We start from the raw sequence: 23,494 nt of genomic DNA on the forward strand, positions 1-23,494 counted from the left end.
CCTAAAAAAACACAGAAAAAAGTAAGAAGAATGGCAGAGTCAGAGAGAAGAAAGATAATGGGGATGAAGACAAAAAAAAGAAGGTTTTAAGTTGAGAAAGAAAGAAAGGAGAGACGGGAAAGAAGAAGAAAAGCAGTAAACCAACAATCTCGGTTTTAGACTGTTGCTCACTTGCAGTGTCATCTTCCTTTGATTGAGCATTAGCAATCTCGTCTTGCTGAGTGAGATATCATTTCCTCATTAGTCTTCTTCTCCTTATCCATGAGTGCCTAAAAAAAACGTAAAAAAAAAAGGTAAGAAGAACGACAGAGTCAAGGAAATGAAAGGTAATTGGATGAAGATAAAAAGAAGAACTTTAAGGTGAGAAGGAAAGAAAGGAGAGACTGAAAGAAGAAGAAAAGCACTAAACCTACATTCTCATTTTCAGAATGTTGCTCACTTGCAGTATTATCTTCCTTTGATTGAGCATTAGCAATCTCTTTATGCTCAGTGTGAGATATCATTTCCTCATTAGTCTGCTTCTCAGCAATCTCATCTTATTCAGGATGAGATATCATTTCCTCATTAGTCTATTTCTACTTATCCATGAGTACCTAAAAAAACACGGAAAAAAAAGAGTAAGAGGATTGACAGAGTCAAATAAAAGAAAGGTAATGGGGATGAAGATAAAAAGAAGAATTTTAAGGTGAGAAGGAAAGAAAGGAGAGACAAAAAAAAAAGGCACTAAACTTACAATTTCGTTTTCATATTGTTGCTCGCTTGCATTGTCATCTTCCTTTGATTAAGCATTAGCAATCTCATCCTGCTCTTGGGGTGATGTCATTTCCCATTAGTCTGCTTCTCCTAATTCATGAGTGCCTAAAAAAATGCAAAAAAAAAAAAAAGAAGTAAGAGGAACGACAGAGTTAAAGAGAAGAAATGTAATGTGGATGAAGATAAAAAGAAGAATTTTAAGGTGAGAAAAAAGAAAAGAGAGATAGAAAGAAGAAGAAAAACACTAAACCTACAATCTCTTTTTCAGATTGTTGCTTGCTTGCAGTGTCATCTTTCTCTTAAAATTATTCTTTTTACCTTTATCCTCGTTACCTTTCTTCTCTCTGAATCTGTCGTTCCTCTTACTTTTTTTCCTGCGTTTTTAGGCATTAGGCACTCATGGCTAAAGAGAAACAGACAAATAAGGAAATATGATATCTCACTCAGAGCAAGACGAGATTGCTAATGCTCAATTAGAGCAAGATGACACTGCAAGCGAGAATTTATCTTTATCCCCATTACCTTTCTTCTCTTTGACTCTGTCGTTCCTCTTACTTTTTTTCTGCGTTTTTTTAAGCACTCATGAATAAGGAAAAGCAGACTAATTCGGAAATGATATCTCACCAAGAGCAAGACGAGATTGCTAATGCTCAATTAGAGAAAGATGACACTGCAAACGAGTAATAGTCTGAAAACGAGATTATAGGTCTAGTGCTATTGTTATTGTTGTAAGTAACTTTAACATTACAGCATATTACTTTTTTCTTTTTAAGTAGCATTGTACTGTATAATGATATAATTACTATTTTATTGATATCAAATTTTATTACTCTCAAAATATTTCAAAAATTTTGCTACATTTAAACTCTGCAAGTGCTTATTACATTGACACTCATTGTATTTTACCAAAATAATAAAGATACCTCCTTGACCAAAAGTAATCACATCAACACCCTCGACTTTTTATAAAAATTACACGGACACCTCCCTGTGTTAATTGACCATGAGTTGACCATCAATCTTGACCCATTAAATTTTTTAAAAATATCAAGAATGCCCCTCTATTTACCAAATAATGTTTCTAATTGTACATAATGTTCAAAAAGACGTTTTTACTCTTATTAAGCATCAAAAAATGAGTTTATTTAATTTTTACACATTTATAACCACAATTATCACTCTAATAAAAAGATTTTTTTTTTTATTTTTCTTCTTCTAAAAATCCTTTGTTTTAGTAGTGTTCTTCATCCACTAAATTAGCATATTAAATTAAAAACCATTTAATACAAAAAATTAAATGCATTAACAATTTTATCATATTTTTACGTTAACTCTTTAAAAATATTACAACACATCCTAACACAATTTTTTATTAGAAAATCAAATAAAAAAGAAAGAAAGCAAATTTAATGCAATAGTTTTGACATTTCTCACTAAAATTTAACAGAATTTCAGATAAAGAGTGTTACTGTTGTTAAATTCGATCAAGAAATATCACTGTAATTTTAGTAAAACACAAAGAATATCACTATAATAAGCCCACTCTATAATTTAAATTTTGTTATATGTGTAAAGAGCCCTTTTTTTCCAAGCCAATGAAAGTTCTTGTAAATATTGCAATGTTGGATTTTTCAATATCAATTATTAGTAAATGTAATATCACATGTTTTTTACTTATTTGCTTTTTCATTCTTCATAGAGAGCAAAATAAGAAAAATATATAATTATATATTAATTGTTTGTGATAGTTACAATAATTTCTCATAGTAATTATTAACCTGACAGTGATTAAAAATAGTAAAAATACTAAGAACTCTTTTAGTTCGCTGATTCAAGTTTTTAATTTGAGTTAAAATATAACTTTATGTAAGAATTTTTTACTGTAACACAAAAGTTAGATATGACTATTTCTGAGAACTTTTTATTACAATAAAACTCGAATCGGTGAAATGAATAAGACTTAAATTATTTATAAACATTCTGTGAGTACTATATAAAAAAAATTATACGTTTATTTTTTTGAGCTAATTATACTTGTCATTATTGATATTGCTAAACTAATTTCATATATTTTTATTTTGATAATGTTTATTTCATTTTAAGTTTAAATTTTAAATTTAACTATAGTCAAAAACTCTTAAAAATATTCACATATATTTTTTTTTACTATAATAAAAAAATTCTCGTATAAAATCACAACTCAACTTACTTTTTTCCGTCAAAATCCCTTTGCCTCAAACGCCAAAACCCTAAAGCCCCAAAACCATTAACCCACAGAGCCCCATTTCTCCCCCTCTCTCGAGCTTCTCCAATGGCGGACCACCAACTCTCCAAGACCTTCCCAGTAAAACCGAAGCTGAAACCCAAACCCAGGACCCAGAAACAAACCCCGGAGTCCAAATACTGGTCCTCCTTCAAGACCCAACAGATCCCAAACGTCATCTCCTCCATAACCTCCCTCGCCTTCTCCCCCAACCCTCCCTTCCCTTTCGCCGCCGCCCACTCCGCCTCCCTTACCCTCTTCAGCTCCCAAACCTTCTCCCCCACCGCCACCATCTCCTCCTTCTCCGACGTCGTTTCCTCCGCCTCCTTCCGCTGCGACGGCCTCCTCCTCGCCGCTGCCGACCTCTCCGGCCTTGTCCAGGTCTTCGACGTCAAGACCCGCACTCCTCTCCGGAAGCTACGCTCCCACACGCGCCCCGCCCGCTTCGTCAAGTACCCGATCGCCGATAAGCTCCACCTCATCTCCGGCGGCGACGACGCGCTCGTCAAGTACTGGGATGTCGCCGGAGAGACCGTGATTTCGGAAATGCCGGGGCACAAAGACTACGTCAGGTGCGGCGATTGCTCTCCGGTGAGCTCGGAGATGTTTGCCACCGGCTCGTACGATCACACCGTGAAGCTTTGGGACGTCAGGGTTACGGATTTGAGGAGGCTGGCGATCGAGGTCAACCACGGGAGCCCGGTGGAGGACGTGATCTTCCTGCCCTCCGGCGGGCTGATCGCCACGGCGGGCGGGAATTCGGTTAAGATTTGGGATTTGATCGGAGGAGGGAAGATGATGTGTTCTATGGAAAGCCACAACAAGACCGTGACGTCGCTTTGCGTCGGAATGATGGCGAAAGACACCGGTGAGGCGTCTCGGCAATACCGGATTCTTAGCGCGGGGCTCGATGGCTACATGAAGGTTTTCGATTATTCGAAAATGAAGGTCACACATTCGATGAGGTTTCCCGCTCCGTTAATGTCCGTGGCGTTCTCACCAGATTGTGCGACTAGGGTGATCGGGACGTCGAATGGGATTATTTACGCCGGGAGGAGAAAGAGTAAGGAGAGTAAGGAAGAGGAGAGAAGAGAATTGGGGGGGTTTTCCAGTTTGGGAGCGACTGAGGATGAGCCGCGGAGGCGGGCATTGAAGCCCTCGTATTTCCGGTACTTCCAGAGAGGGCAAGGGGAGAAGCCGTCAGAGAGGGATTACTTGGTGACAAGGACGAAGGGGGTGAAGTTGGCCGAGCATGACAAGCTTTTGAAGAAGTTTAGGCACAAGCAAGCCTTGGTTTCGGTGTTGCGGTGCAAGAATCCGGCGAATGTGGTGGCGGTAATGGAGGAATTGGTGTCGAGGAAGAAGCTGTTGAAATGCGTTGAGAATTTGGATTTGGAGGAGCTCGGGGCATTGCTGGCGTTCTTGCACAAGTACTCGACTGTGCCAGCGTACTCGGCTTTGTTGATCGGGTTGACAAAGAAGGTTGTGGAGATGAGAGCTGAGGACATTGGAGCTTCTGATGAGTTGAAGAGTCATGTTAGAAACCTTAAAAGGTCTGTTGAGGAAGAGATAAGAATACAGCAGTCTTTGCAGGAAATACAGGGTATTATTTCTCCTTTGTTAAGGCTTGCTGGTAGAAGATGAAAGAAACTTGCATTGTTTTTCTTTTCTTTTTCTTTTTTATTTATAAGTGAAAATTTTCTTCTTGTTCTCTTGTACTTCTTTCCGTATTTTTCCATTTTACAGGGGAGTTTTGGCAATTTTGCTCGTTGGGTTTAAGTTTAGCGCATGTACCTTTGTATGTTCTTTGTTTTATCCATATTCGTGAGTATCTTTGGGTGGTTTCCTGATAAGAGCTGAGAAATGCGATCATTTATACTTGCTAATCTCCTTGTCAAGGATAAATTTGATTTTGGTATGCAAATTTTTCAGAAGATGAGTGAATGTGTTAATTTTGGTATACAAAGGAATATATGGTTTTTCATTTTGGTGAACCTTCACTTTTACTTTTACCAATATGAATCGAATGAGTTTGATTTCGACTTTGTTTTATTTTTGGTGAAAAAAGCTTCATTCGAAGGGTCAAAGGCCAGAGTTATTCCCTAACATTTCTCTTAACTATTAAAAACAATAATAGTCCCTTTGGATCATAGAGGGGAGACGTGAAATGTTTTTGTGTTTAAGAAAATGCCTGAATTTGGCGTCTAGTTATGACCACTAGTCATGGCTACGGCAATCTCGCTAGTCCGTGTTGTCACCTTTAAATCAAGTACAGGTGATTTCTATTTCAAACAACAATATCCACCATGCTAGAGCCTAGTATTAACAGACAACATTTCCATAAATAGAACAAAGAACAAAGAGCTAGCCATTGAGATAAAACCGCACAAACATTACAAACAGTTTGTCAACCTGATTATAGATGTATATATGCATTGCTACGAAAACAATAATTCTTACCCTGTCAAAATCCTAAAGATAGAATAGAACTAAGTCAAGGATCATCTAATTTGCATAGCCTTCTCGACCTACAAGCTATACCGCGTAATGCGTATTCTTCATATACACGAGGTGCAAACTTGATCATAATTTGAGGATCCTGCTAGAAGGTGAACACATTAGACGGGCACGAGCAATGATATACGAAATAAACAATTTGGTGCTCTGAATATTGACAAAATCCAGCTTAGGCTCAAAATGAATCAGTAAAACATAAAAATATACATGTAAAAAAAAGGTGGTTCTTCAAAACCTCAATCTAGGAACATGTACTTCATTTTTGAGTACTTGTGAAGACCTTAATTTATATAGAAGAAAATGTCAATCAAGTCGTACCTAGGAAAGAACAAATTCAATCGTACCTGATTCTAGCAGCAGTCGATTAATCTTTAGCTCTACTGGAATCTCCTGCTCTTGTCCGGCCCTTATTTTCCTCTCTTGAAACTTTCAATGACCTCAACTTGGATGACCTAATGGCATGTATTAAAGGAGTATTTTCCTCTTCGTCATCATCTTGCTTATCTTCTTCATCTTGAGCATTTTCATGGTCAGATGTGCTGATAGAATCCTCCTCTTCACTTGAACTTTGCTCATCAAAAAGTCTTCTTCCCTCTATGTTACGCCGTTTACGTGGACGTCCCCTTCGCCTAACTACCAAGCCTTCTTTTTCATCTGCCATACCCATTCTTGAAATTAAACAACTCCTCGTTCTATGATAATTACGAGGGGGGAAAGACATGAACATATTTTGCGAAAATAAGAGCGGAGTGAAATTAGCATCACTGAAGCATAATGACAAAATCAGTATTCTGTAAACTTGGCGAGAAATAAGGAACGTGGTTTAGTTGGCTATCTTTGACCAAAAATAGAACATGGGAAACACCGAGCCATTGAAAGTATTCAGATAATAATAATAATAATAATAATAACAACCTCGGGAAGTAGCGAGCAGAGTAGAGGAACATAACAAGTGATCGCTACGTAGCACAAAGGAAGATTAGCAAAGAAAAGAAGTTCAAAATTACCTTGACCTTCATTCTTTGCATACTTTTCACGTAAACTATCAATAAACGTGTAATAGGGGCGCCAGCCACTGGGATCTTCATCTGTATTTACATTCTCCGTTCGTTTTTCAACATCCTTCATGCTATACATGAGGAAAATTTCAAATTGAAGCGCTACATTTATGAAAGTATATTTTGGAATGCTTTTTAAAAGACTTAGAAAATAGAGATGCTTACATGTCCAGGATATCAGGTGTAGGAAGTCTGGATACAAAATGGAGCACAGAACCTTCAAGAAAAGACAATTGCTTTGGAGCATCTACAAAAGCATGTTCAATTCCATCCTTGACAATTTTTAAAATATCTGCTTTATGCTTGTTCCGAGCAGCACCAACAAATGTTCCAGATAACCGGGCAGAAAGTTCTTTACATTCTAGAAACAACTTGGTCGCTAAAGATTCATCATCACTTCTAGTAAGTTCAAGCATATGGCGATGATACGCCTGTTGAAATCCAAAGCCAAACTTTATTTATTTAATCTATTTTCATCTTTTCAACAAAAAGTGTCAATAAAAGAGAGACATTTCGGGTTGGAGAGATCACCCTGAGAAAAACAATCAAGAATCTACCTTTTTCAAAGCGTCGAGAAAAATTTTGGAGAGATTGTCATCTCTTTTTCTAAGAACACTGATCAGATTCTTAATGGTCTCTGCGACACTTGCTCCATGCATCACATAATGAGAAATGATTTCTGGGCCAAGATACTCCTGCATAGAATGTCGCTTATTGCAGTTTTAGATAAACGTCAAATAAAAATTGAGCAAGATGACCTTAATAAGACGTTTCAGCTTTTAATTTTTTCCGTTTCTAATCAGAATTAAAATGCTCCAATAGAAACCACAAGTTAAAAGATCACAGTTATGTATCCTAGACCACCTCTCCAACCGTTTTACAAATCGAGCTGATGAAAACACACTTAAAAGAGTTCCTTTCTTCCTCGTTTAAAGTGGGAAGTTTATTACATTTCAATACCAAATATTGTAGATTCACCTTAGGGACCGTATCATCAGCAACCAACTTTGCGGCAGCAACAATGACGACATCTCTGTTTGTCTCCTCAATATACTCTTTGTTAGCATCTTCATCTTCTATCTCATCTGTGAAAAAGTAATTGAGATATCTTAAAAGCACAAAGCGAAGCAACATGAAGTGGTAAAATCTGTTTTCAAATCCCAATAAAAGCATAAACTTTAAGGACAGAGCCAAAGATTTATAGAACGTGAACAAGGAGAGGTAGTAGATACGACTACTGACTCACAAAGGTAACCTCAATTGTTAAAAGGTCATTTCCACAGCATGCCTCAAGGCGAGGGGAATTTTTTTAGCCTTGAGGATTAAGCCTCAGCTTCAAAACATGAAGCTTACAACTCTCAATATTGAGCCCAATACGAAGGGGAATAAGGAAACATCTTAAGCCTCACTGCGTGTAGGCTTCCCCGTTGCATGCGGGTTTTATTGGGGCATGTGAGAAGGTTTGCAAGTGGGTTTTCATCGAGTTATACTGCAAGTTTGTTTCCTATTATAATGAAATACTTTTGTTGAAGCGTGTATGTACTTGTAGACGTATATATGAAGTATTTGACCTGAAATATTAAGCTGTTGCTCACAAAGTCCCCAAAATCTCTGGACAATTGACTCATCTGGAAAATATCCCAATCTTTCCAGCTGTGTGGAAACAAAAGTTGTCCTTCTGAACAGACACCATGCCTCTGCAAGTATGGTGCAAACCTGGAGTACAAAATATGCATGATTATACCATATTTGCAACATTATAAAACTCATTTTATTACATTTCAAAGAATAGCTTGCATTCATACATCACGGCATCACGGTAAAAAAACGTTTACCCTGGAGGCTAGTTGGTTCCCAAGGTTAGCAGCTCCCTCCATTTGAGGACTTTTAAGAAAGTACTGTAGTTGCTCAAACAAAGTGTTACGTTTGGATAATAAAGAAGACAACGATGCCTCAGAGACAGTCTCACTACTTATAACTGAGTGTACAGACCAAGCCAAATGCAAATATATGTTAAGTAGCAGAAAACTGACAACCTGAATAAACATAAACGACAAATTAATCAGTAACTGAGAGGTGCAAAAATGGAACGGTGCAATTTGTGATTCTCAACTACATTCTACACACCTCGTCTTCCATGTTTCTAAAATTCTGAAGAGCCTTGACTAGATCTTCATATATGGTCTCATTTGGAACAGCCCTCAACAGCTGAAGTTCATACAACCGTTTCAAATTTACAAGAAGGGAATACTCATCACCACCATCCTGCAATTTTAAACTCATTAGTTTCATTGATCGTCTACTTTAGTGATTGTGTGTGCGTGTGCATGCTGCTGTGGGTCAGGGAACGGGGACCATTGTTGATGCATACCGCTACTTCTTTCATAGCAGATTTAAGCTTGGCAACAAGCTCATCTTCAACTTCCTTCAATTTAGAACGGGCAAAATCTTGTAGCTCCCCTTGACTCTCCACAGAACAAAAGTTAATAGCTTGTACACAAGATCTTAGAGCGTCCTTCTCACCATGTTTGAAAAATGCCTCTTTTATGAGCTGAAGAACATTCTTAAAATTCTGAAAAGATCATAATGTAAGTACCTTATGCTTTGAAATTTAAAATTAAAAAAAATATAAAACAAAAACTTATGTGAAAACAACAAGGAAAAGACAATCAGGTGCGTTCTTCTTACCTGTTCTTGCCTCTTCAGAGAATAAAGTTCAAGATTCATATGCAAAATGATTTCAACTAGTGATGGTACTTTTGCTTTGTCAGCCATGAACTTGCGTAGAAGTAATGGGTAGTTCTTCATCATGGCAATACTAATGTCCCTTTTGTAATTTTCAAATGCTTCCTGATTAATTATCAGGACAAAAAGTTATTATAATTTCAATGTAAACCATAAACAGGCAATAAAAACAATACTAAAGATGAAATATCACTAACCAGAACAAGTACCAAGAAAATGACAGCAAATAAAGTCAATTCTCTTATTTAATTTTATGAAACCACAACAGACATCTAAGAAACTAGATAACATATAAATTCCTCGGAAAATGAAAGCATTATAGGACTTTAAGGCAATTAATAGATATCAAAGATCATTATAATTGAAAAAGTGGAACAAAATTATTTTAAAAAGAATGTAACAAATAAGAAACTGAGAAAATACGCACTTTCTGAGCTTTATTGTAATACTGCTTTCGATTATCAGTTGCAGGAACTATTCTCTCTCCAACAGCCTTTTTGGCAGATTGACTGAGAAGTCGTACCAAGTTAGTGGCATCCTCATCAGTAAGCTCAACTGAAGGGTTCTCGTCCAAAAGCATAGAGATAATGCACTTCCAGTCCTGCAAGGATGAACTACAATTCTAAGAAACAACAACTAACATAAAAGTAAATTATCAGTCGGTATTCTTTCAAGATTCTTCAGTCCTAAAGTTGATCCAACTGTTAAGAGATTTTCAGATTCCAAATAATACTTGTACTTAGGTAAAGTTGATATAGACAAACCCTAGATTTTCCCATTTCTCTCAACCATCAGTTGCTTAGGTCACATAATACCTTCTGCTCCCTAATATCTCCATCAATACCTCCATTGACGTTATATCTCAAAACAGCTTCTTTAGGGTTTAGTATTTGTTACATTCACAAAAACTTGTTAGCAGCAATAACTTCAATGCACTTATAAGTATAACGTAAACGTATATCTAAAATTTGCAGAAACTTGTTTTGGGTCAATCCTTTTCTGGTTACTTAGGTCTTATCCAACCATAATCCGGTGGAAACTTCATTCCAAAAATATCTCCAAGTTCAAGGACCTAGTGCAATGATGCTAGTAGTTTGATATGACAACACTCATTTCCTGTGGTCTGACCTCCTTTCTACCGCTATTCTAAAGCTAATACCTTCATAGCCTTCATGTACTCCCAAACATCATCAATCACATAGATGATCAGAATTGGGTCCGTGGAGAATTCTCTTAGTATCTGTAACATTCTGCCAAGATGAACCTCAGAGAAATCGCTTCCTTCACCTGGAAAGAATATTGTTTTGAGCAACGTTATTGTATAGATAGGAAGACAATCACGAGTTTGGTTGACAGAATACAGTCCAAGTGATAATTAAACCTTTGGCACTGGATTGGGAGCTATTGAACTTTTGTGCAATCAAGTGATCATACACTAATTCCCCTATAGCATGCCTGATCTCTGCTGGTTCGTCAATAAGCAAATCATATAGCGGGCCCAAGGCGTCATCAGGCAGAAGCTGATGTCTGCAGCATACCAATAGGCAAATGCACAAACTTAAATGAACATTGCATAAACTCACAGGAATCATTAGTTTATCACATGAATAAAAGGTTTGGAATCACTTTAATGTATTGCTTAAATAATGAAAAGGTTTAAAGCAAGCAGTTACCTTAGTAGTTGCTTTACAAGGCCTATCGCACAAACAGCTACAGGAATGTCATTGTCATCAGCAAGCTCAATCATCCGATTGGAAAATCTTTCCGTGAATAGACCAAGAGTTGGCACATTATCGTCCGCCTCATACAGATTTTGCAACGCAAGGACAGAAGCTTTCCTAACACCAGCACTCTTGTGATACAGCAGAAGGTAAATGGGAAGTTAGCATTGCGCAGCACATAATCAGCAATACAGAATAGGTTCATGATTCATCAAAAGTTTAAAACTTACTTTATCATTCAGCGTCCAACCTAAGTACTTTAGGTACAAATCCTGCAAGAACAGAGATGGGTATGACAAAATCCACGCACCCAAAGACTCTATGCAAGACATCCGAATATTTGGATCAATGTCTCGATAACGATGCATAAATAACCTTCAAAAGAGAAACATTATTTTAGTTTAGAAATTTACAGAACGGGACTGCAGATCTGGAAATCTATCAAATCATACTCATTATCATTTTTATTTGCGTTTTCTGTATTTTCAAGTTGGAAATTCCTACCCAGTGAAGATTTTGCGCATCATCTCCTCCAACATAGTAATCTTTTCATGAGTTGCTGAAAACCTTTTGTTTAGTGACTCCACACGAGGCCCTTCAACTCTTTTCTTTGTTTCAGCATCTAACTGTCTACGAGTTGTTTCCCGTTGAGCACCAAGCACTTTTGCAACAGCTATGAAGGATGTAACAAGTTGGAGTCCCATAAATGAAGCAACTTGACGGTAGACTCTTGGAGGAGTGCTGTGTAGCATGGAAATAAGGCAAGTTCAACCAGAACCCAGGGTAAGTTTGGTGAAAGGTTCAGCTTTGAACTAAAATTTGCAAGTATTTGTATACTGACCATGACAGAGCAATAATATAGTCCATGCACTTGTCAAACAGAACCTGATCAAACAGAGGGCCATGTTGACACTCACGAACCAGTGTGTCCCAGAATGATTGAAGATTATCTTTAAAATTCTTAAATTCCTTCTTTTTTGAACTTTGGTAATCTTCAACTTCGCCCTAACCAGGAGTCAAGTCAAAACTTTGGGTACAAAATCTCGGTAATTCTGTTAGAAAATTTAGAGAAGGTTCTAGAATGTTGACAAAAGACATAAGATGAAGATGAGCTTAAATAATAACAGAAATAGCATAGAAGGATACTCTTCTAGCAAGATCAACAAGTGCAACCACAACATCGTCAACATCAATTTCATCTAGAAACTCTCCTTTGAGATAATACTTGGCGCCACATGCCTGTAAACTCATCTCATCAGTTATGAACTCAAATTTGAAAGTTAAAAAAAAATAAATCTATGAAGACTTTTTTTTGTTTGACAAGTAGGTATTTAACTATTTACTTCTCTCGTTCCTTTTTTTTTTTTTTTGGCCCCTTTAAAGACCTATCTTTGATCCCTGAGCAATTAAATAGAAAATGTGTAAGCCAATACTTATTTACCATTCCAGTTGAGAAATTTCGTGGATTTTCCATATTACCTCAAAGAGCATAGTCAAGAGTTCAACCATTGCAGGTTTTGGATCGTTTTCATATTGCTCGACCCAAAGCTTGACTGCTTGATGAATGTATTTGCCATTACCTTTAATGACCTCTGCATAAGAATTAATACAACAAAATAAATGTTCGTCAATATCTAGATGTGTAAGTCCTCACAAACCACAACTCAGACGGGAAAAAAAGCGTTCAAAAACGTTTAAGAAGTTGAAGCTCGGATTAAATAACATAAATAAAGGACTCAGACCCAATAATTTAAAATAAGTCGTACGATGTTAATAGCTTCGTTCAAAAGCATCATTTTTCTGAGCAGAATGTCGAAACTCTAACATACGGGATCTAGCAAGAAGGTTACTATACACTGTCACTGGAGTAAAAACAAATAAAAAAGTAAGTTGAAATTTAAAATTTAAGAATAAATAAAATACACCCGAAATTGGAAAAGCAAAAAATTAAGATCGAAAAGCAGATAATCAACGATGATTTACTCTCGCATTGTTACAATACGCATAATTTCAAGTGAAAAGTAATCACTCTAAACTCCAATCTAAAACCTAAACCTGTAATTTAAGGAAACATAAAATCTAGGGTTCAGGGAAATCAGCTAACCAATTAAGGTCTGCTTGGTAGATTTGTGATTCCCGCCGGAGGTCCCTCCCTGAGGGCGACCTCGCTTAGCTCTGGGACGAGTCTCTTCGAAATCATCAGGCGAACTCTCGCGGTCAGCCTGGTTACTTCCATCGCTGTTCTCTCCACCAGTAGTACCGTTCCCCTTTTCCATTTGGTTCTCGGTCCCTTGAGTCTGAACCCTAGCTCTTTTCTGCACAACAAAACACCAAAATTAGGTCAAAATTACATCTAATTTCACTGCTAAGCGCGGAGAGAGAGAGGCAGAGATCTTAAACTCACGGAGCGACGGGTCGATGTTTCGGTCGTTGGAGCTTGGTCCTCCATAACCTGGTAATTGTTGAGCACAGCGATCGATATCTCGCCCCGATTACGGAGATGCAGAGAGAGATTTGCCCTAGACCGTTAGAGAGAGAGAGAGAGAGAGAGAGGTAGAAGGAGGAGAGTAAGCGGGAGAAGAAGAGAGAAACTCCCGCCAAAAAAAGGAAATGATAAATTCAGAAGCTAATGGACATGGGGACGGATCCTCTGCGGATTTTAGTTCCCAATTTCTTTCCATTTTCGGGCCGAACGTGACTTATTTTCGAAATTTTAGGAGAATTGCTCCTTATTTTTACCGTTGATTAATATCTTTTTAAATAATATAATAATTTAAAAAATATTAATTAAAAATTAAAAATATATTTATTTTTTATTCGTCTTGATTTTGAAAGATGATTCTTAGTTTTTTAAAAATTTACTCTAAAAAAATTTATTCTTTTTCCTCTAACGAACTAGGCTAGAAAGATATCGACTAGGCTAATACTAATTCCTACACATTCGGTCAGTTAAACCATTAGAGGTAAGTTTTTGTTCCTTATTTTTATCATTAATTAATATTTTTTAATTAATATAATAATTTAAAAATATCAATTAAAAAATAAGAATACACTCTAAAAAATATATATATTTATCTCTTTTTTTAATTTTGATTTTTTTTAGCTGCCCAACAAACTATTCTTTTCCAAAAAATAAAAAATAAGAAACGATATTATTGTTGCTTTTTTCTTTAATATTCTTGATGGGCAATAATATTTTTGTTGCTAAGCTGTTGTCGTTTTTTTTTTTAAAACAGGGTTGTCTTTCTTTCAGGATTATATATATATATATATATATGATTAGCAAAACACAATTATATATATATAGGACTTTGTTACGCTAGCAAAAGTAATGGGAGATTTTTCTGACGGACGGGAAAAAATAAACTATTGCTAAAGAATTTTTTCAAATGTATTAAAAATGGTGAATCGTGCTTATTTTTTAATTTAATATAATTTTAATCAAATTTAACAGTCTGTAACAAATACACAAAAAAAAAAAAACTCAAAATAATATTCGTGTAATTATTTGCAAAAGAATTGCTATTATCTACTTAAGTGATTTTCACAATCAAATCATTGTTACTCTCTCCATTCATTTTTTAAAAAACTAATAAATGAGCGACTGTTGTTAATTAATAGTTAGTCGTGTTTAGTAAACAAAACTAATTATAGATTAATCAAATTGTCCATGTTAATTAAATAAACACACACATGGCACTTGCAACAAGCGAGTTTGATAATATGGTTAAGTTATATTATCGATTTTAAATATTTGGTTTTTTATTTATTTACTTGTTATACTAGCCTAAGAGTTACACGATTAAAACTCTCTTAAAAGTTGGGGTTGATAAGAGAGTCGCAAACAAACTCCTTAAACACCGCTCAAGATTGGACTCTAAAAGCCACATCAAACACTATTCATTTAGAGCTTTATTTTGTTGAGTCCTTTATAAATCCGCAAACTCATTGGACAAACTCACACATTTCTTAAAGTTTAAATATGCTCTTGCATTATTATGTCTCAATTAAAAGAAAGCGTCTCTAACAGGACAACACGCCATAAGCACTTGAATTTAGGACATTTTGCTTTGTTATTGACTAATTGAAAATTGTAAATGTTAAAAAAGGACGCAATCAAGACTATAAAACATCATCTAGGACCAAAACTCAAAAAATTAACCCTAAGCACTATCCATTCAGGCCTCACTTCAAGCAGCATTTACAAATACGTGGGTGCACTTTTCTGAGACCCAAACCGCTTACTGCAAGTTCAAATATGTTCATTCGATCTCAAAAAAGGGAAACTATTGGAGAGTTAAAATAATTTATTTTTGTTAAGTGAGCGAAATTCCATGTTTCATAGACAAATTACAAGATTTTGATCGTACAAGAGTTGACAGATAACAATTATCAATTGAACTTTGTTCCAACAATAATAAGAGGGACCTCTATGAAATAGGTTTGAAAAAAAAATAAAAATAAAACATTATAGTAAAAAAGTCAAATTGTGATTTAAACTTATGGAAATAACAGGGCTAAGAGAATAAAGTTCAGAAATTAATTTATCAGCGACAACTATTAATGAGCATGGTCCTCCATTGATACTCTTTTTTTTCAACAATTAATACTTGGTACCAGTAAAAAAAGATATGCTACGAAGTTATTTAAAAAAACAAACAAATGAAGACGGGACATATTCTAAATTAAGACTCGTTTAGTTCATGAGTTTAAGTCAATAATTTTAATTATGAATTCAAATTTTGTGAAAAAAACTCATTAATAAAAACTTTTTTATTCAAATTTTTTGTGAGAAAATAGAATCAAAATTATAATTCAAGTTAGCGAACCAAACAATTCTTTAATCTTGCAGCATGTTTAGCAATTTAAAAAGATATAAAAAGAACGCACAAAAAAATTTATAATTTTTTTTTCCTTAAAAAAAAAAGAAGAAGAAGAAGAAATAGGGCGAAAAATCAACTGTCGTTTGAAAAATGTCACACATGGTCATCTAGTTTTCACGAAAATGGAAACAGCAGTCGGCCATCTCCAGCACTTTGGAGACACAAAAAAACGGAAGCTTCTCGCAAGTTTTTTTTTTTTTCTTTTCTCAAGCAAGACATACATGAAAGTGGTATGACAACTTTTTAAGTATTGTCATGTTTCAGATAATTTTATTTACAAGAAAATAAAATCCAGCTATAATATAAATAAATATTATGTGCAACATAATGCTTGAATTTTGAGTCACAGATCTCAGAGGTTCCATTTGCATCAACGCCTTCCATAACTTAGAACTTTCCAATGTATAACAAGCCACATTTGCTCGAATCAAAATCAAGCATATCGCTTGCCTACAATCATCCTAAAGATAAATATGCAATCAAGAGTAACATCAAGCATTGGCCAAGGACTCGATTAATATTTTGTAGCCCTCTGGTACTTCTGTTTGTTTGTGCACACAGTCTGTTAAAGCAGGAACATCAGCCCCAAGGTCCAGAAACCTGGCCAGCAACAGCAGCAAATGGAAATCCGAAATTCGCTTCACAAATGGAAGATTCTTCGCACGGTCCAAATGACTTTTTAGTGCCTTCATTGTTACTCCGGTATTACGGTTCTCTATGGGAAATGTTGATGAAAGGGGGCCCTGTAATTGTCATACAAGATCATGTTAGCAAGAGAGAGATCGGTGATATTCTTTAGAGTACAGAAACAAAAGTGAAATAGGTAGCAGAGATATGCTTAAATACATGCAAAACATAGTAAATAGAATAACCACGCAGCAAGGCGATATTAACAATTCTATGAAAGATTTGAAGAACAAAACACAAGCAACTAATGGCTACAAATCATATCATGCTATTCAGTGAACATCGAATAATGAGTGGCTTGGAACAGCGAGTGCCCTATTCTAGCAAGTCTGTTCGAGACAGTAACTTTGTGTATGGGAATGTTATCATCCCTCCTCTTCCCTATGGAATCAAATCAACAACTGCAAGATAAGTGGAACTTCAGACAAACGTTAAGCAAGAACACATCCTTTTCAAAGTGGATTCAAGGACATAAGTGATTTTAACAGATTACCAACATCCTCTAAGGCTTTAAGCAACGCTGAAACCTAAATCCTCGAAGCAACAATATCCTTTAAGGCAGCATTTAAAACTCAAGTATCCCCCAATTTCTGCCTTTCCCCTTGGGGGAGGCCAGCCACTAAACAATGTCTACCCAATAAGGATGCTAGATGGACAATTAGACATGATTCTATCACTGTAAAACTTGAAAGTAAACATGTCAGAAGGCAAACATAAATGCCACTGGAGTTAAGACTGGGCACCAGAAACTTTTAAACAGGAGCGCTAGGTAAGAGTGCAAATCGGATGGCTCAACAGCCCTCCTATGACAAACCCCATTCTAATGACTACCGTATCATTTGAAACCATCTACTGTGCCTAAAATCACCATCCAACTAACTTTTGCAGGATAAATACCAAGTAAATTAGAATTAAATGTACATACATAACCATCCTTAAAGATTCTAATAAATGGAAGGCAGACCCTGAAGGATGTGAGAATGAGAGAGCTATAAGCCTATAACATACGGCCCCAAGTTTCAAATTCTCCTATAACTCTAAACGTGCTAGTCCTCAATCCTAGACCAAAATTAAGCATCAATAAATATTCATAGAACAGAGGTCGTGCAAGCATTATTTTCCAACTTTAGAAACCACCAAGAATCTCACAATTCACAAATACATATGTGCAACACTACCAATGGTGACATTAAATATCCACTGTCTCACTCCCAGCTAGATCACAAGCACTAAAGCATTCTGCATTACTTATTAACACCCTGCCTAGAAACTTAATCATCCAAACTAGAGATATAAAGATTAAAAATTCACAAACAAAATATAGGAATAGAACAACAATATTCTCAGAAACAATATTCTCAGAAAACACACCAAAGAACTCGAATTGAATAATTTTAAGGTGGATTAAGAGAGAGAGAAGATAACCATACCTGGTGATCCAATATCTTAACCACCACCAAGAAAAAATCATTGTCCACTTCTTTAGTATCCTTGACCCCAACAACAACATCGTTCTTCATCTTTGACAACTTGGGATCATCATCTTCCCCAATCTCCGTCACAAACCACCCTTCCTTAAACAACCTAATGCACATATCGCTCATCTGAAACGCCTCGAAGTGGACGTCGGCAGAGCCGTCGTCGTTCACCTCCAGCTTGACCACCGCCGTGACCCACTCCTTGAGGCCGCTCTCGGCGTGAAGCTCCGCCGCCTGGAGAACCTCCCTGTTCGACAAAGTGTAATCTTTCTTGTCCTGGCTTATCGTCTGCGTGAAAATAAACCCTACCTTCCTCATCCCCAACCCTAGCGCGATCGCCTCGACAAGCTTCTCCTCGTCCGGATCTCTGAAGAGCAACAAATTCTCCTCCGTCCCTTGCTGCGGCGGCTCGTATATGAAATCCACCTCCACTTTTCCCTCCTCCGACACCGTCCCGTACATGAATCCGCCGCGCTTGACGGCGAAGGCGAGAGCTTCGTTGACGTAGTGCTGGAACGCGTTGGCGCAGTCGCGATCGAAGGAGACGGACTCGCAGTGAGAGGTCTCCTGGCGCGAGACCCTCGTCTGCTTGGCGATGAGGTCGTCCATGGTCATCTTGCGGCCGAAGGATCCAGCCGGGTGGAAGGCCGGGCAGCCGGCGACGGTGCGCTCGCCGTCGTAGGCGAGGAAGACGATGGAGCCGTGGGAGAGATTGAGGGAAGAGAGAGTGGCGTTGGGGTCGGCCATGTCGGCAAAGCGAGAGAAATCACCGGCGGTCTTGGCAAGGAGGAGGTTCTGGTTGGTGGAGAGAGTCTGATTGTGGAAGGGGATTTGGAGCTGGGACTGGATTAGGGCTTTGAGCTGGGCGACTGTGGCGTGGGGATTGTCGACGGTGACTCTCTCCAGGCCGTCTCTGCTGCGAATTCTGAGCATCATCTTTGCTTTGATTTCCAATCAATGGCGGTTGGCGGGCGTTGTTTCTGATGCAAATTAAGAGAGAGAAAGAGGAGAGAGAGAGAGATTTGGGAATTTACAGAACTTGAGAATTGAGGAAGAGAGGGGAAATATATAGGTGAGCGAGAAAGAATGAAAGGAGAAGAGAATTCCCTGTCCCTGGGGAAGTAGTAGCTTGTGATGGAAGTTTGGATTGGACTACGAAGACGACTTTGCGTTGGCGGTGGGGTTATTCGGGAACCGGGACTCGGGAGTTTCTTCAGGACTCGGGGGCTCTGACGTGTTTTGGGCCGAACTTTGCGTTCGGTGATGGACTTGGATTGGGCTAGGATGAAATTGGACTGGTTTCGGGCCAAATTATGGCCTTTAATAGGACATTGTTGGATTGGGCTCTCACCCTCCACGGAAATCGTACTATTTAAAATAAAAGAAATAGTAAAAAATAGGCCGATATGAAAAGCTTAAGAAAGTATATATGCCAACTTTTAGTTATAAAAATTAATAGGTCATAATTTGTTAAATTATGGTTCATAATCAGATAAGTTATAGATAAACTTGTCAAGTTATGGTTCATAGCCAGACAAGTTAGGGACAAAAACCGTGAATTATTGACAATAACTTATCAAGTTATGGTTCATAACCAGACAAATTATAGACGAAAACAGTAATTTAGCCTATTTATTAACTTATATAAACTATTAGCCTATTAATTTTAATTTATCTCAAGTCTTCGTCTATTTCTCTCTTTCTCCCTAAAATAAATAGTAGTTTATCATGTAAATATTTTATTTATGACTGATAAAATAATTTACATGATTAAAAACTTTGTTTATGTGGAAAAAAATATTTTAACAGTCGTAAAAATAAAATTTACATAAAAAAAATATTTTTACTAATCGTAAATGAAACATTTACTGGTAGACTGTTATTTTTTAAATAATTTTTAAATATGTTATTTATTTAATTTTATAAATATACTATTTACTACCTCCTTCAAAACATTTTTGGGAGTTAAATTACATGTATACCCAATATGCAGGTGACGAAAACAAAAATGTAAACAAATTGTGATATTTACACATAAGTCTATAAAATAATATGTAATAACATTTCTATCCTTTTTTAACCAGCATTAAAATTAATTATACAAATTTATAATCGCCCACAAAGGGATCAAAATTAGTTACACCACAAGACTTTAAGAGTCCGTTTAGTTTATGGATTAGAATCATGTGATTAGAATCATTTTTTATTTACGTGTATTTTTTATGAGAGAAAATACTGTAGCGAACCACGAATCATGATTCGAATCAGAGAATGAATCCCTCTACCAAACATCACCTAAGACTGTAGCCAACATACAGATGAAAAAACCCAAAAAATCTTGATCGTCGGAAGTTAAACACGTTAAAAACAACATTCTGAATTAAGAGCTCCATTTTCCATCCCACACTTAATCCATGACGGTAGAAGCTTCTTGTCACACACCGCCACCACTCGTAAAAAGCCCTTAACTAAACAAGTACGGAGACCAAATTTCAGGATCGAAAACGCCGGTGACATGTTCAAAGAATGCCCCAGAGCTCCAGTCACCCCTTTCTCTTTAGACCTTTCAATCTTGCTCTCTTCTTTCTCTAGGGCGGTCACAAACTCCCAACAATTCCTATCTACCTTGTCTGTAGTCATGTTTGTCTTAAAAAGATAATTGATATAAGAAAATGCTTAAAATAAAACAATTATGATAATGAGTCAATACAAGTAATGAGCTTCTGACTGTAGAAATTTAGGCGAACTCTCGCCAAACTTTTGGTTTATCAAACTGTCTATTGTTTCATATATGGTTTAGAAAATGAGTGGGACTAGAAAATGAAAGGATTATGAGTGGTCATGACATTTTAGGCTTGCGTAAACACGTCACAGGTCACATGTGTGATGAGATCCATACTCTTCCATATTTACTGCCAGATTTCGTGCAAGATAAAAATAAACAAAACTCAATTAAATTAGTTTTTCCAAGAGAGATAACAAAAATAAAAATAAAAATAAAAAGTTGTTTAGTCCACATTAAGTTAATACGTACAATTACTTAGGTCTCGTTCACTTCGCGAATTTGAGTTTTCAATTCGAGTTGAGACGTGACATTTTATGAGAACTTTTTACTGTAGCAGAAAAAGTTAGATGTCACATTTTTTGAGAGATTTTTACTGTAAAAATTTAAAACTAAAAACTCGAATCCGTAAAATGAACGAGACCTTAGTAAAACGGAGCTCCTTCTCCTCCTCCTCTTTGACATCCATTTTGAAGTGAAGTCCTCTAACATGCTCAAGCTTAGCTCGAGTATTCACTTCATATTGGTTTGGAAAAAAATAAATAAATAATTTGGTTTTTCAATTTTTGTTGTTTCGCCTGACGTAGTTTTTTATGCTTAATTGAAGAGATCCACTGGATTATAAAAGATAATGGATCGGATTGGTCTCTGTCAACGAGGCCACCAACCCATTACATGAAAAGGAACATATAGGCCCACTTCCATAATCCATTGAAAGGAATGCTAGGCGATTGACAGTTCTTCCCCGCATTCATTAATTTCAGACCTAAAATGCCAATAAGTCAAGAAAAAATTCGGAGTCGCAATCATGTCTTTAATGAAACACAACAAAAGAATTGTAACAAAAAAAGAAATAAAAAATAATAATTACATGCGCGCGCCCACAAAAAAGAAGAAAAAAATGCAATAAGAACCATAAAATGCACTTTGGTATTCTGTCTATTTATATTTATCTGCCAACACATGCAATTTGGTATTCTCCTATAAGAAAGTTTCATTTCCATTGGAGTACATATATATTCAACGAGATTCAATAATAAAAACAAGGGATAATCTCTTATAGTAAAATATCTTGTTGATACCTTATGTTTTTATTAATATTAAAATGACATTTTCATTTTTAAAAAAATATTTTTAGTATCTTAAAATCGATTTTTGAGACATAAAATGTTAAAATTGGCTTTTTTAACAATTAAAAATAAATTAATAACTTTAAAAATTTTTCTTAAAAATATTTTAATTGTTTAATTTTTAAATGTTTTAAAGTATTTTCATATTTTTTTAAATTACTAATTTATTATTAATCTGTGAACAGTGTAGAATTGACATTATTCTTAGAACTTGAATACACTGTAACAATAGAACTTGTGTTATAACTTGAATTGTGAAAAAAACAAAGTGAACCAAACGGGCCCGTATAGTACATGCATCATTCTTCTTTTTTCTTTTTACAAATAAAATTATTTTAATATCCTTTATTATAATGAAATATCTCATTGGTATTCTATATTTTCTCTCAAGTTACTTTTTTATTACTAGTTTAACTTGAGCTGTGAAACAAATACCTTGGAGTGATGAGGGAGAGAAAGGTATTGCTTACAAAAGAGAGCCGTGAAGAAGAAGAAGAAGGAGAGAGAGGAAAAAAAAAAAGACCGACTAAATGCGGCGGGGATGCAAACATGAAACAACCAAAAATTTCATCTACACTGTAAAATATATATATATATATATATATATTGGAAAAAATAGAGTAAATGATCTATAACATTATTCCTACCCAAATATACTCCCATGAAATTATTATATGTTATAGATAAATAGAACTGCTAAGAAAAAAACCTTTTTGCATGGCTTATGCAAATATATATTTTTTTAAAAGAAAATTAAATTACTAAAATCTCCAACGGCTACTGAACCGTACGTGAAGAAAATGGTAAAAGTTAAAGAGAAGTGTGAGGTGACACTGTAAAATCTGAAAGATAAAAAAGAAAAGATACAACAAAAAAGATGTTTCTTCATAATTGGTACTTAGTAACGAGTAACGACCAAGTGGAAATAATATATAAACAAGGACAAACGGGGGGCATTATTTTTGTAGAATAGATATGAGAATGTTTGAAATTCGAAAAGTGGGTTTTGGAGGGAGAGTGGGAGACACGGGATACGTATAGTGGGACCACTGCGCTCCCTAAGATGCACGCAAAGATTAAATCTGGTCCGCTCCTTCCCTAGCTTTCCTCCACGTGGCTATCATTCTTCACTTTTTTTTTTGTTTTTTGGCTAATCATATCATTCTTCACTTTAATTTAAGCTTCGAGCTTCTGACCTTTTCTGTCTTCCTCTATTTTAACTTTTTTTTATGCCTAATACCAATATGCCATATAGAATATTGTTGTGGGATTATATCCTTAAATTTGTCTGTGGAATTTTGTCAAAATTTTCTCTAATGTGATGTTATTTTGATGTATGAAATAACATAATAGAAGGATTTTATTTGCTTATGTACGTTTAGTTCGTCGATTTAAATTTTGAATTCGAGTTGAAATGTGACTTTATGTGAGAGTTTTTTGCTGTAATAAAAAAGTTAGATGTGACTGTTTCTGAAAG

General features: G+C 36.0%; 3 protein-coding genes across 3 annotated transcripts; 1 reads left to right on the forward strand and 2 right to left on the reverse strand.

The window, feature by feature from the left end:
- Positions 1-2,986: 2,986 nt before the first annotated feature.
- Positions 2,987-4,727, forward strand: LOC21403334 (protein SLOW WALKER 1). The gene has a single exon (XM_010114407.2). The coding sequence runs from the start codon at positions 3,065-3,067 to the stop codon at positions 4,658-4,660; it is 1,596 nt and encodes a 531-aa protein (XP_010112709.1). The 5' UTR covers positions 2,987-3,064; the 3' UTR covers positions 4,661-4,727.
- Positions 4,728-5,363: 636 nt separating this feature from the next.
- On the reverse strand, positions 5,364-13,738 carry LOC21403335 (sister-chromatid cohesion protein 3). The gene is made up of 22 exons (XM_010114408.2): positions 13,462-13,738; positions 13,162-13,372; positions 12,537-12,649; positions 12,204-12,296; positions 11,899-12,062; positions 11,562-11,798; positions 11,288-11,432; positions 11,010-11,188; positions 10,718-10,863; positions 10,496-10,623; positions 9,764-9,937; positions 9,280-9,441; positions 8,963-9,163; positions 8,719-8,856; positions 8,427-8,627; positions 8,163-8,307; positions 7,570-7,676; positions 7,149-7,286; positions 6,757-7,022; positions 6,541-6,662; positions 5,878-6,187; positions 5,364-5,615 (listed from the first exon to the last, which is right to left on the reverse strand). Exons 1-21 carry the CDS (start codon positions 13,504-13,506, stop codon positions 5,898-5,900), a joined length of 3,405 nt encoding a protein of 1,134 aa, XP_010112710.1. The 5' UTR covers positions 13,507-13,738; the 3' UTR covers positions 5,364-5,615; positions 5,878-5,897.
- A 2,284-nt stretch (positions 13,739-16,022) lies between these two features.
- On the reverse strand, positions 16,023-19,281 carry LOC21403336 (NPL4-like protein 1). The gene is made up of 2 exons (XM_010114409.2): positions 18,058-19,281; positions 16,023-16,683 (listed from the first exon to the last, which is right to left on the reverse strand). The coding sequence occupies exons 1-2, from the start codon at positions 19,039-19,041 to the stop codon at positions 16,432-16,434; spliced, it is 1,236 nt and encodes a 411-aa protein (XP_010112711.1). The 5' UTR covers positions 19,042-19,281; the 3' UTR covers positions 16,023-16,431.
- Positions 19,282-23,494: the final 4,213 nt, after the last annotated feature.

The sequence above is a fragment of the Morus notabilis genome, unplaced genomic scaffold (genome assembly GCF_000414095.1).
Source record: "Morus notabilis unplaced genomic scaffold, ASM41409v2 Scaffold264, whole genome shotgun sequence".
Classification (NCBI taxonomy): Eukaryota; Viridiplantae; Streptophyta; class Magnoliopsida; order Rosales; family Moraceae; genus Morus; species Morus notabilis.

What these genes read in the sequence shown, in the direction of transcription:
- LOC21403334 (XM_010114407.2), top strand. Translation starts at nt 3,065, where the DNA reads ATGGCGGACCACCAACTCTCCAAGACCTTCCCAGTAAAACCGAAGCTG.
- LOC21403335 (XM_010114408.2), bottom strand. Translation starts at nt 13,506, where the DNA reads ATGGAGGACCAAGCTCCAACGACCGAAACATCGACCCGTCGCTCC. An exon ending in TCTTGACTATGCTCTTTGAG is followed by an intron (nt 12,297 to 12,536) that starts GTAATATGGAAA and finishes ATGAGTTTACAG; the next exon opens with GCATGTGGCGCCAAGTATTA. An exon ending in CTGCTATGAAAGAAGTAGCG is followed by an intron (nt 8,857 to 8,962) that starts GTATGCATCAAC and finishes TTAAAATTGCAG; the next exon opens with GATGGTGGTGATGAGTATTC.
- LOC21403336 (XM_010114409.2), bottom strand. Translation starts at nt 19,041, where the DNA reads ATGATGCTCAGAATTCGCAGCAGAGACGGCCTGGAGAGAGTCACCGTC. An exon ending in TTAAGATATTGGATCACCAG is followed by an intron (nt 16,684 to 18,057) that starts GTATGGTTATCT and finishes TGACAATTACAG; the next exon opens with GGCCCCCTTTCATCAACATT.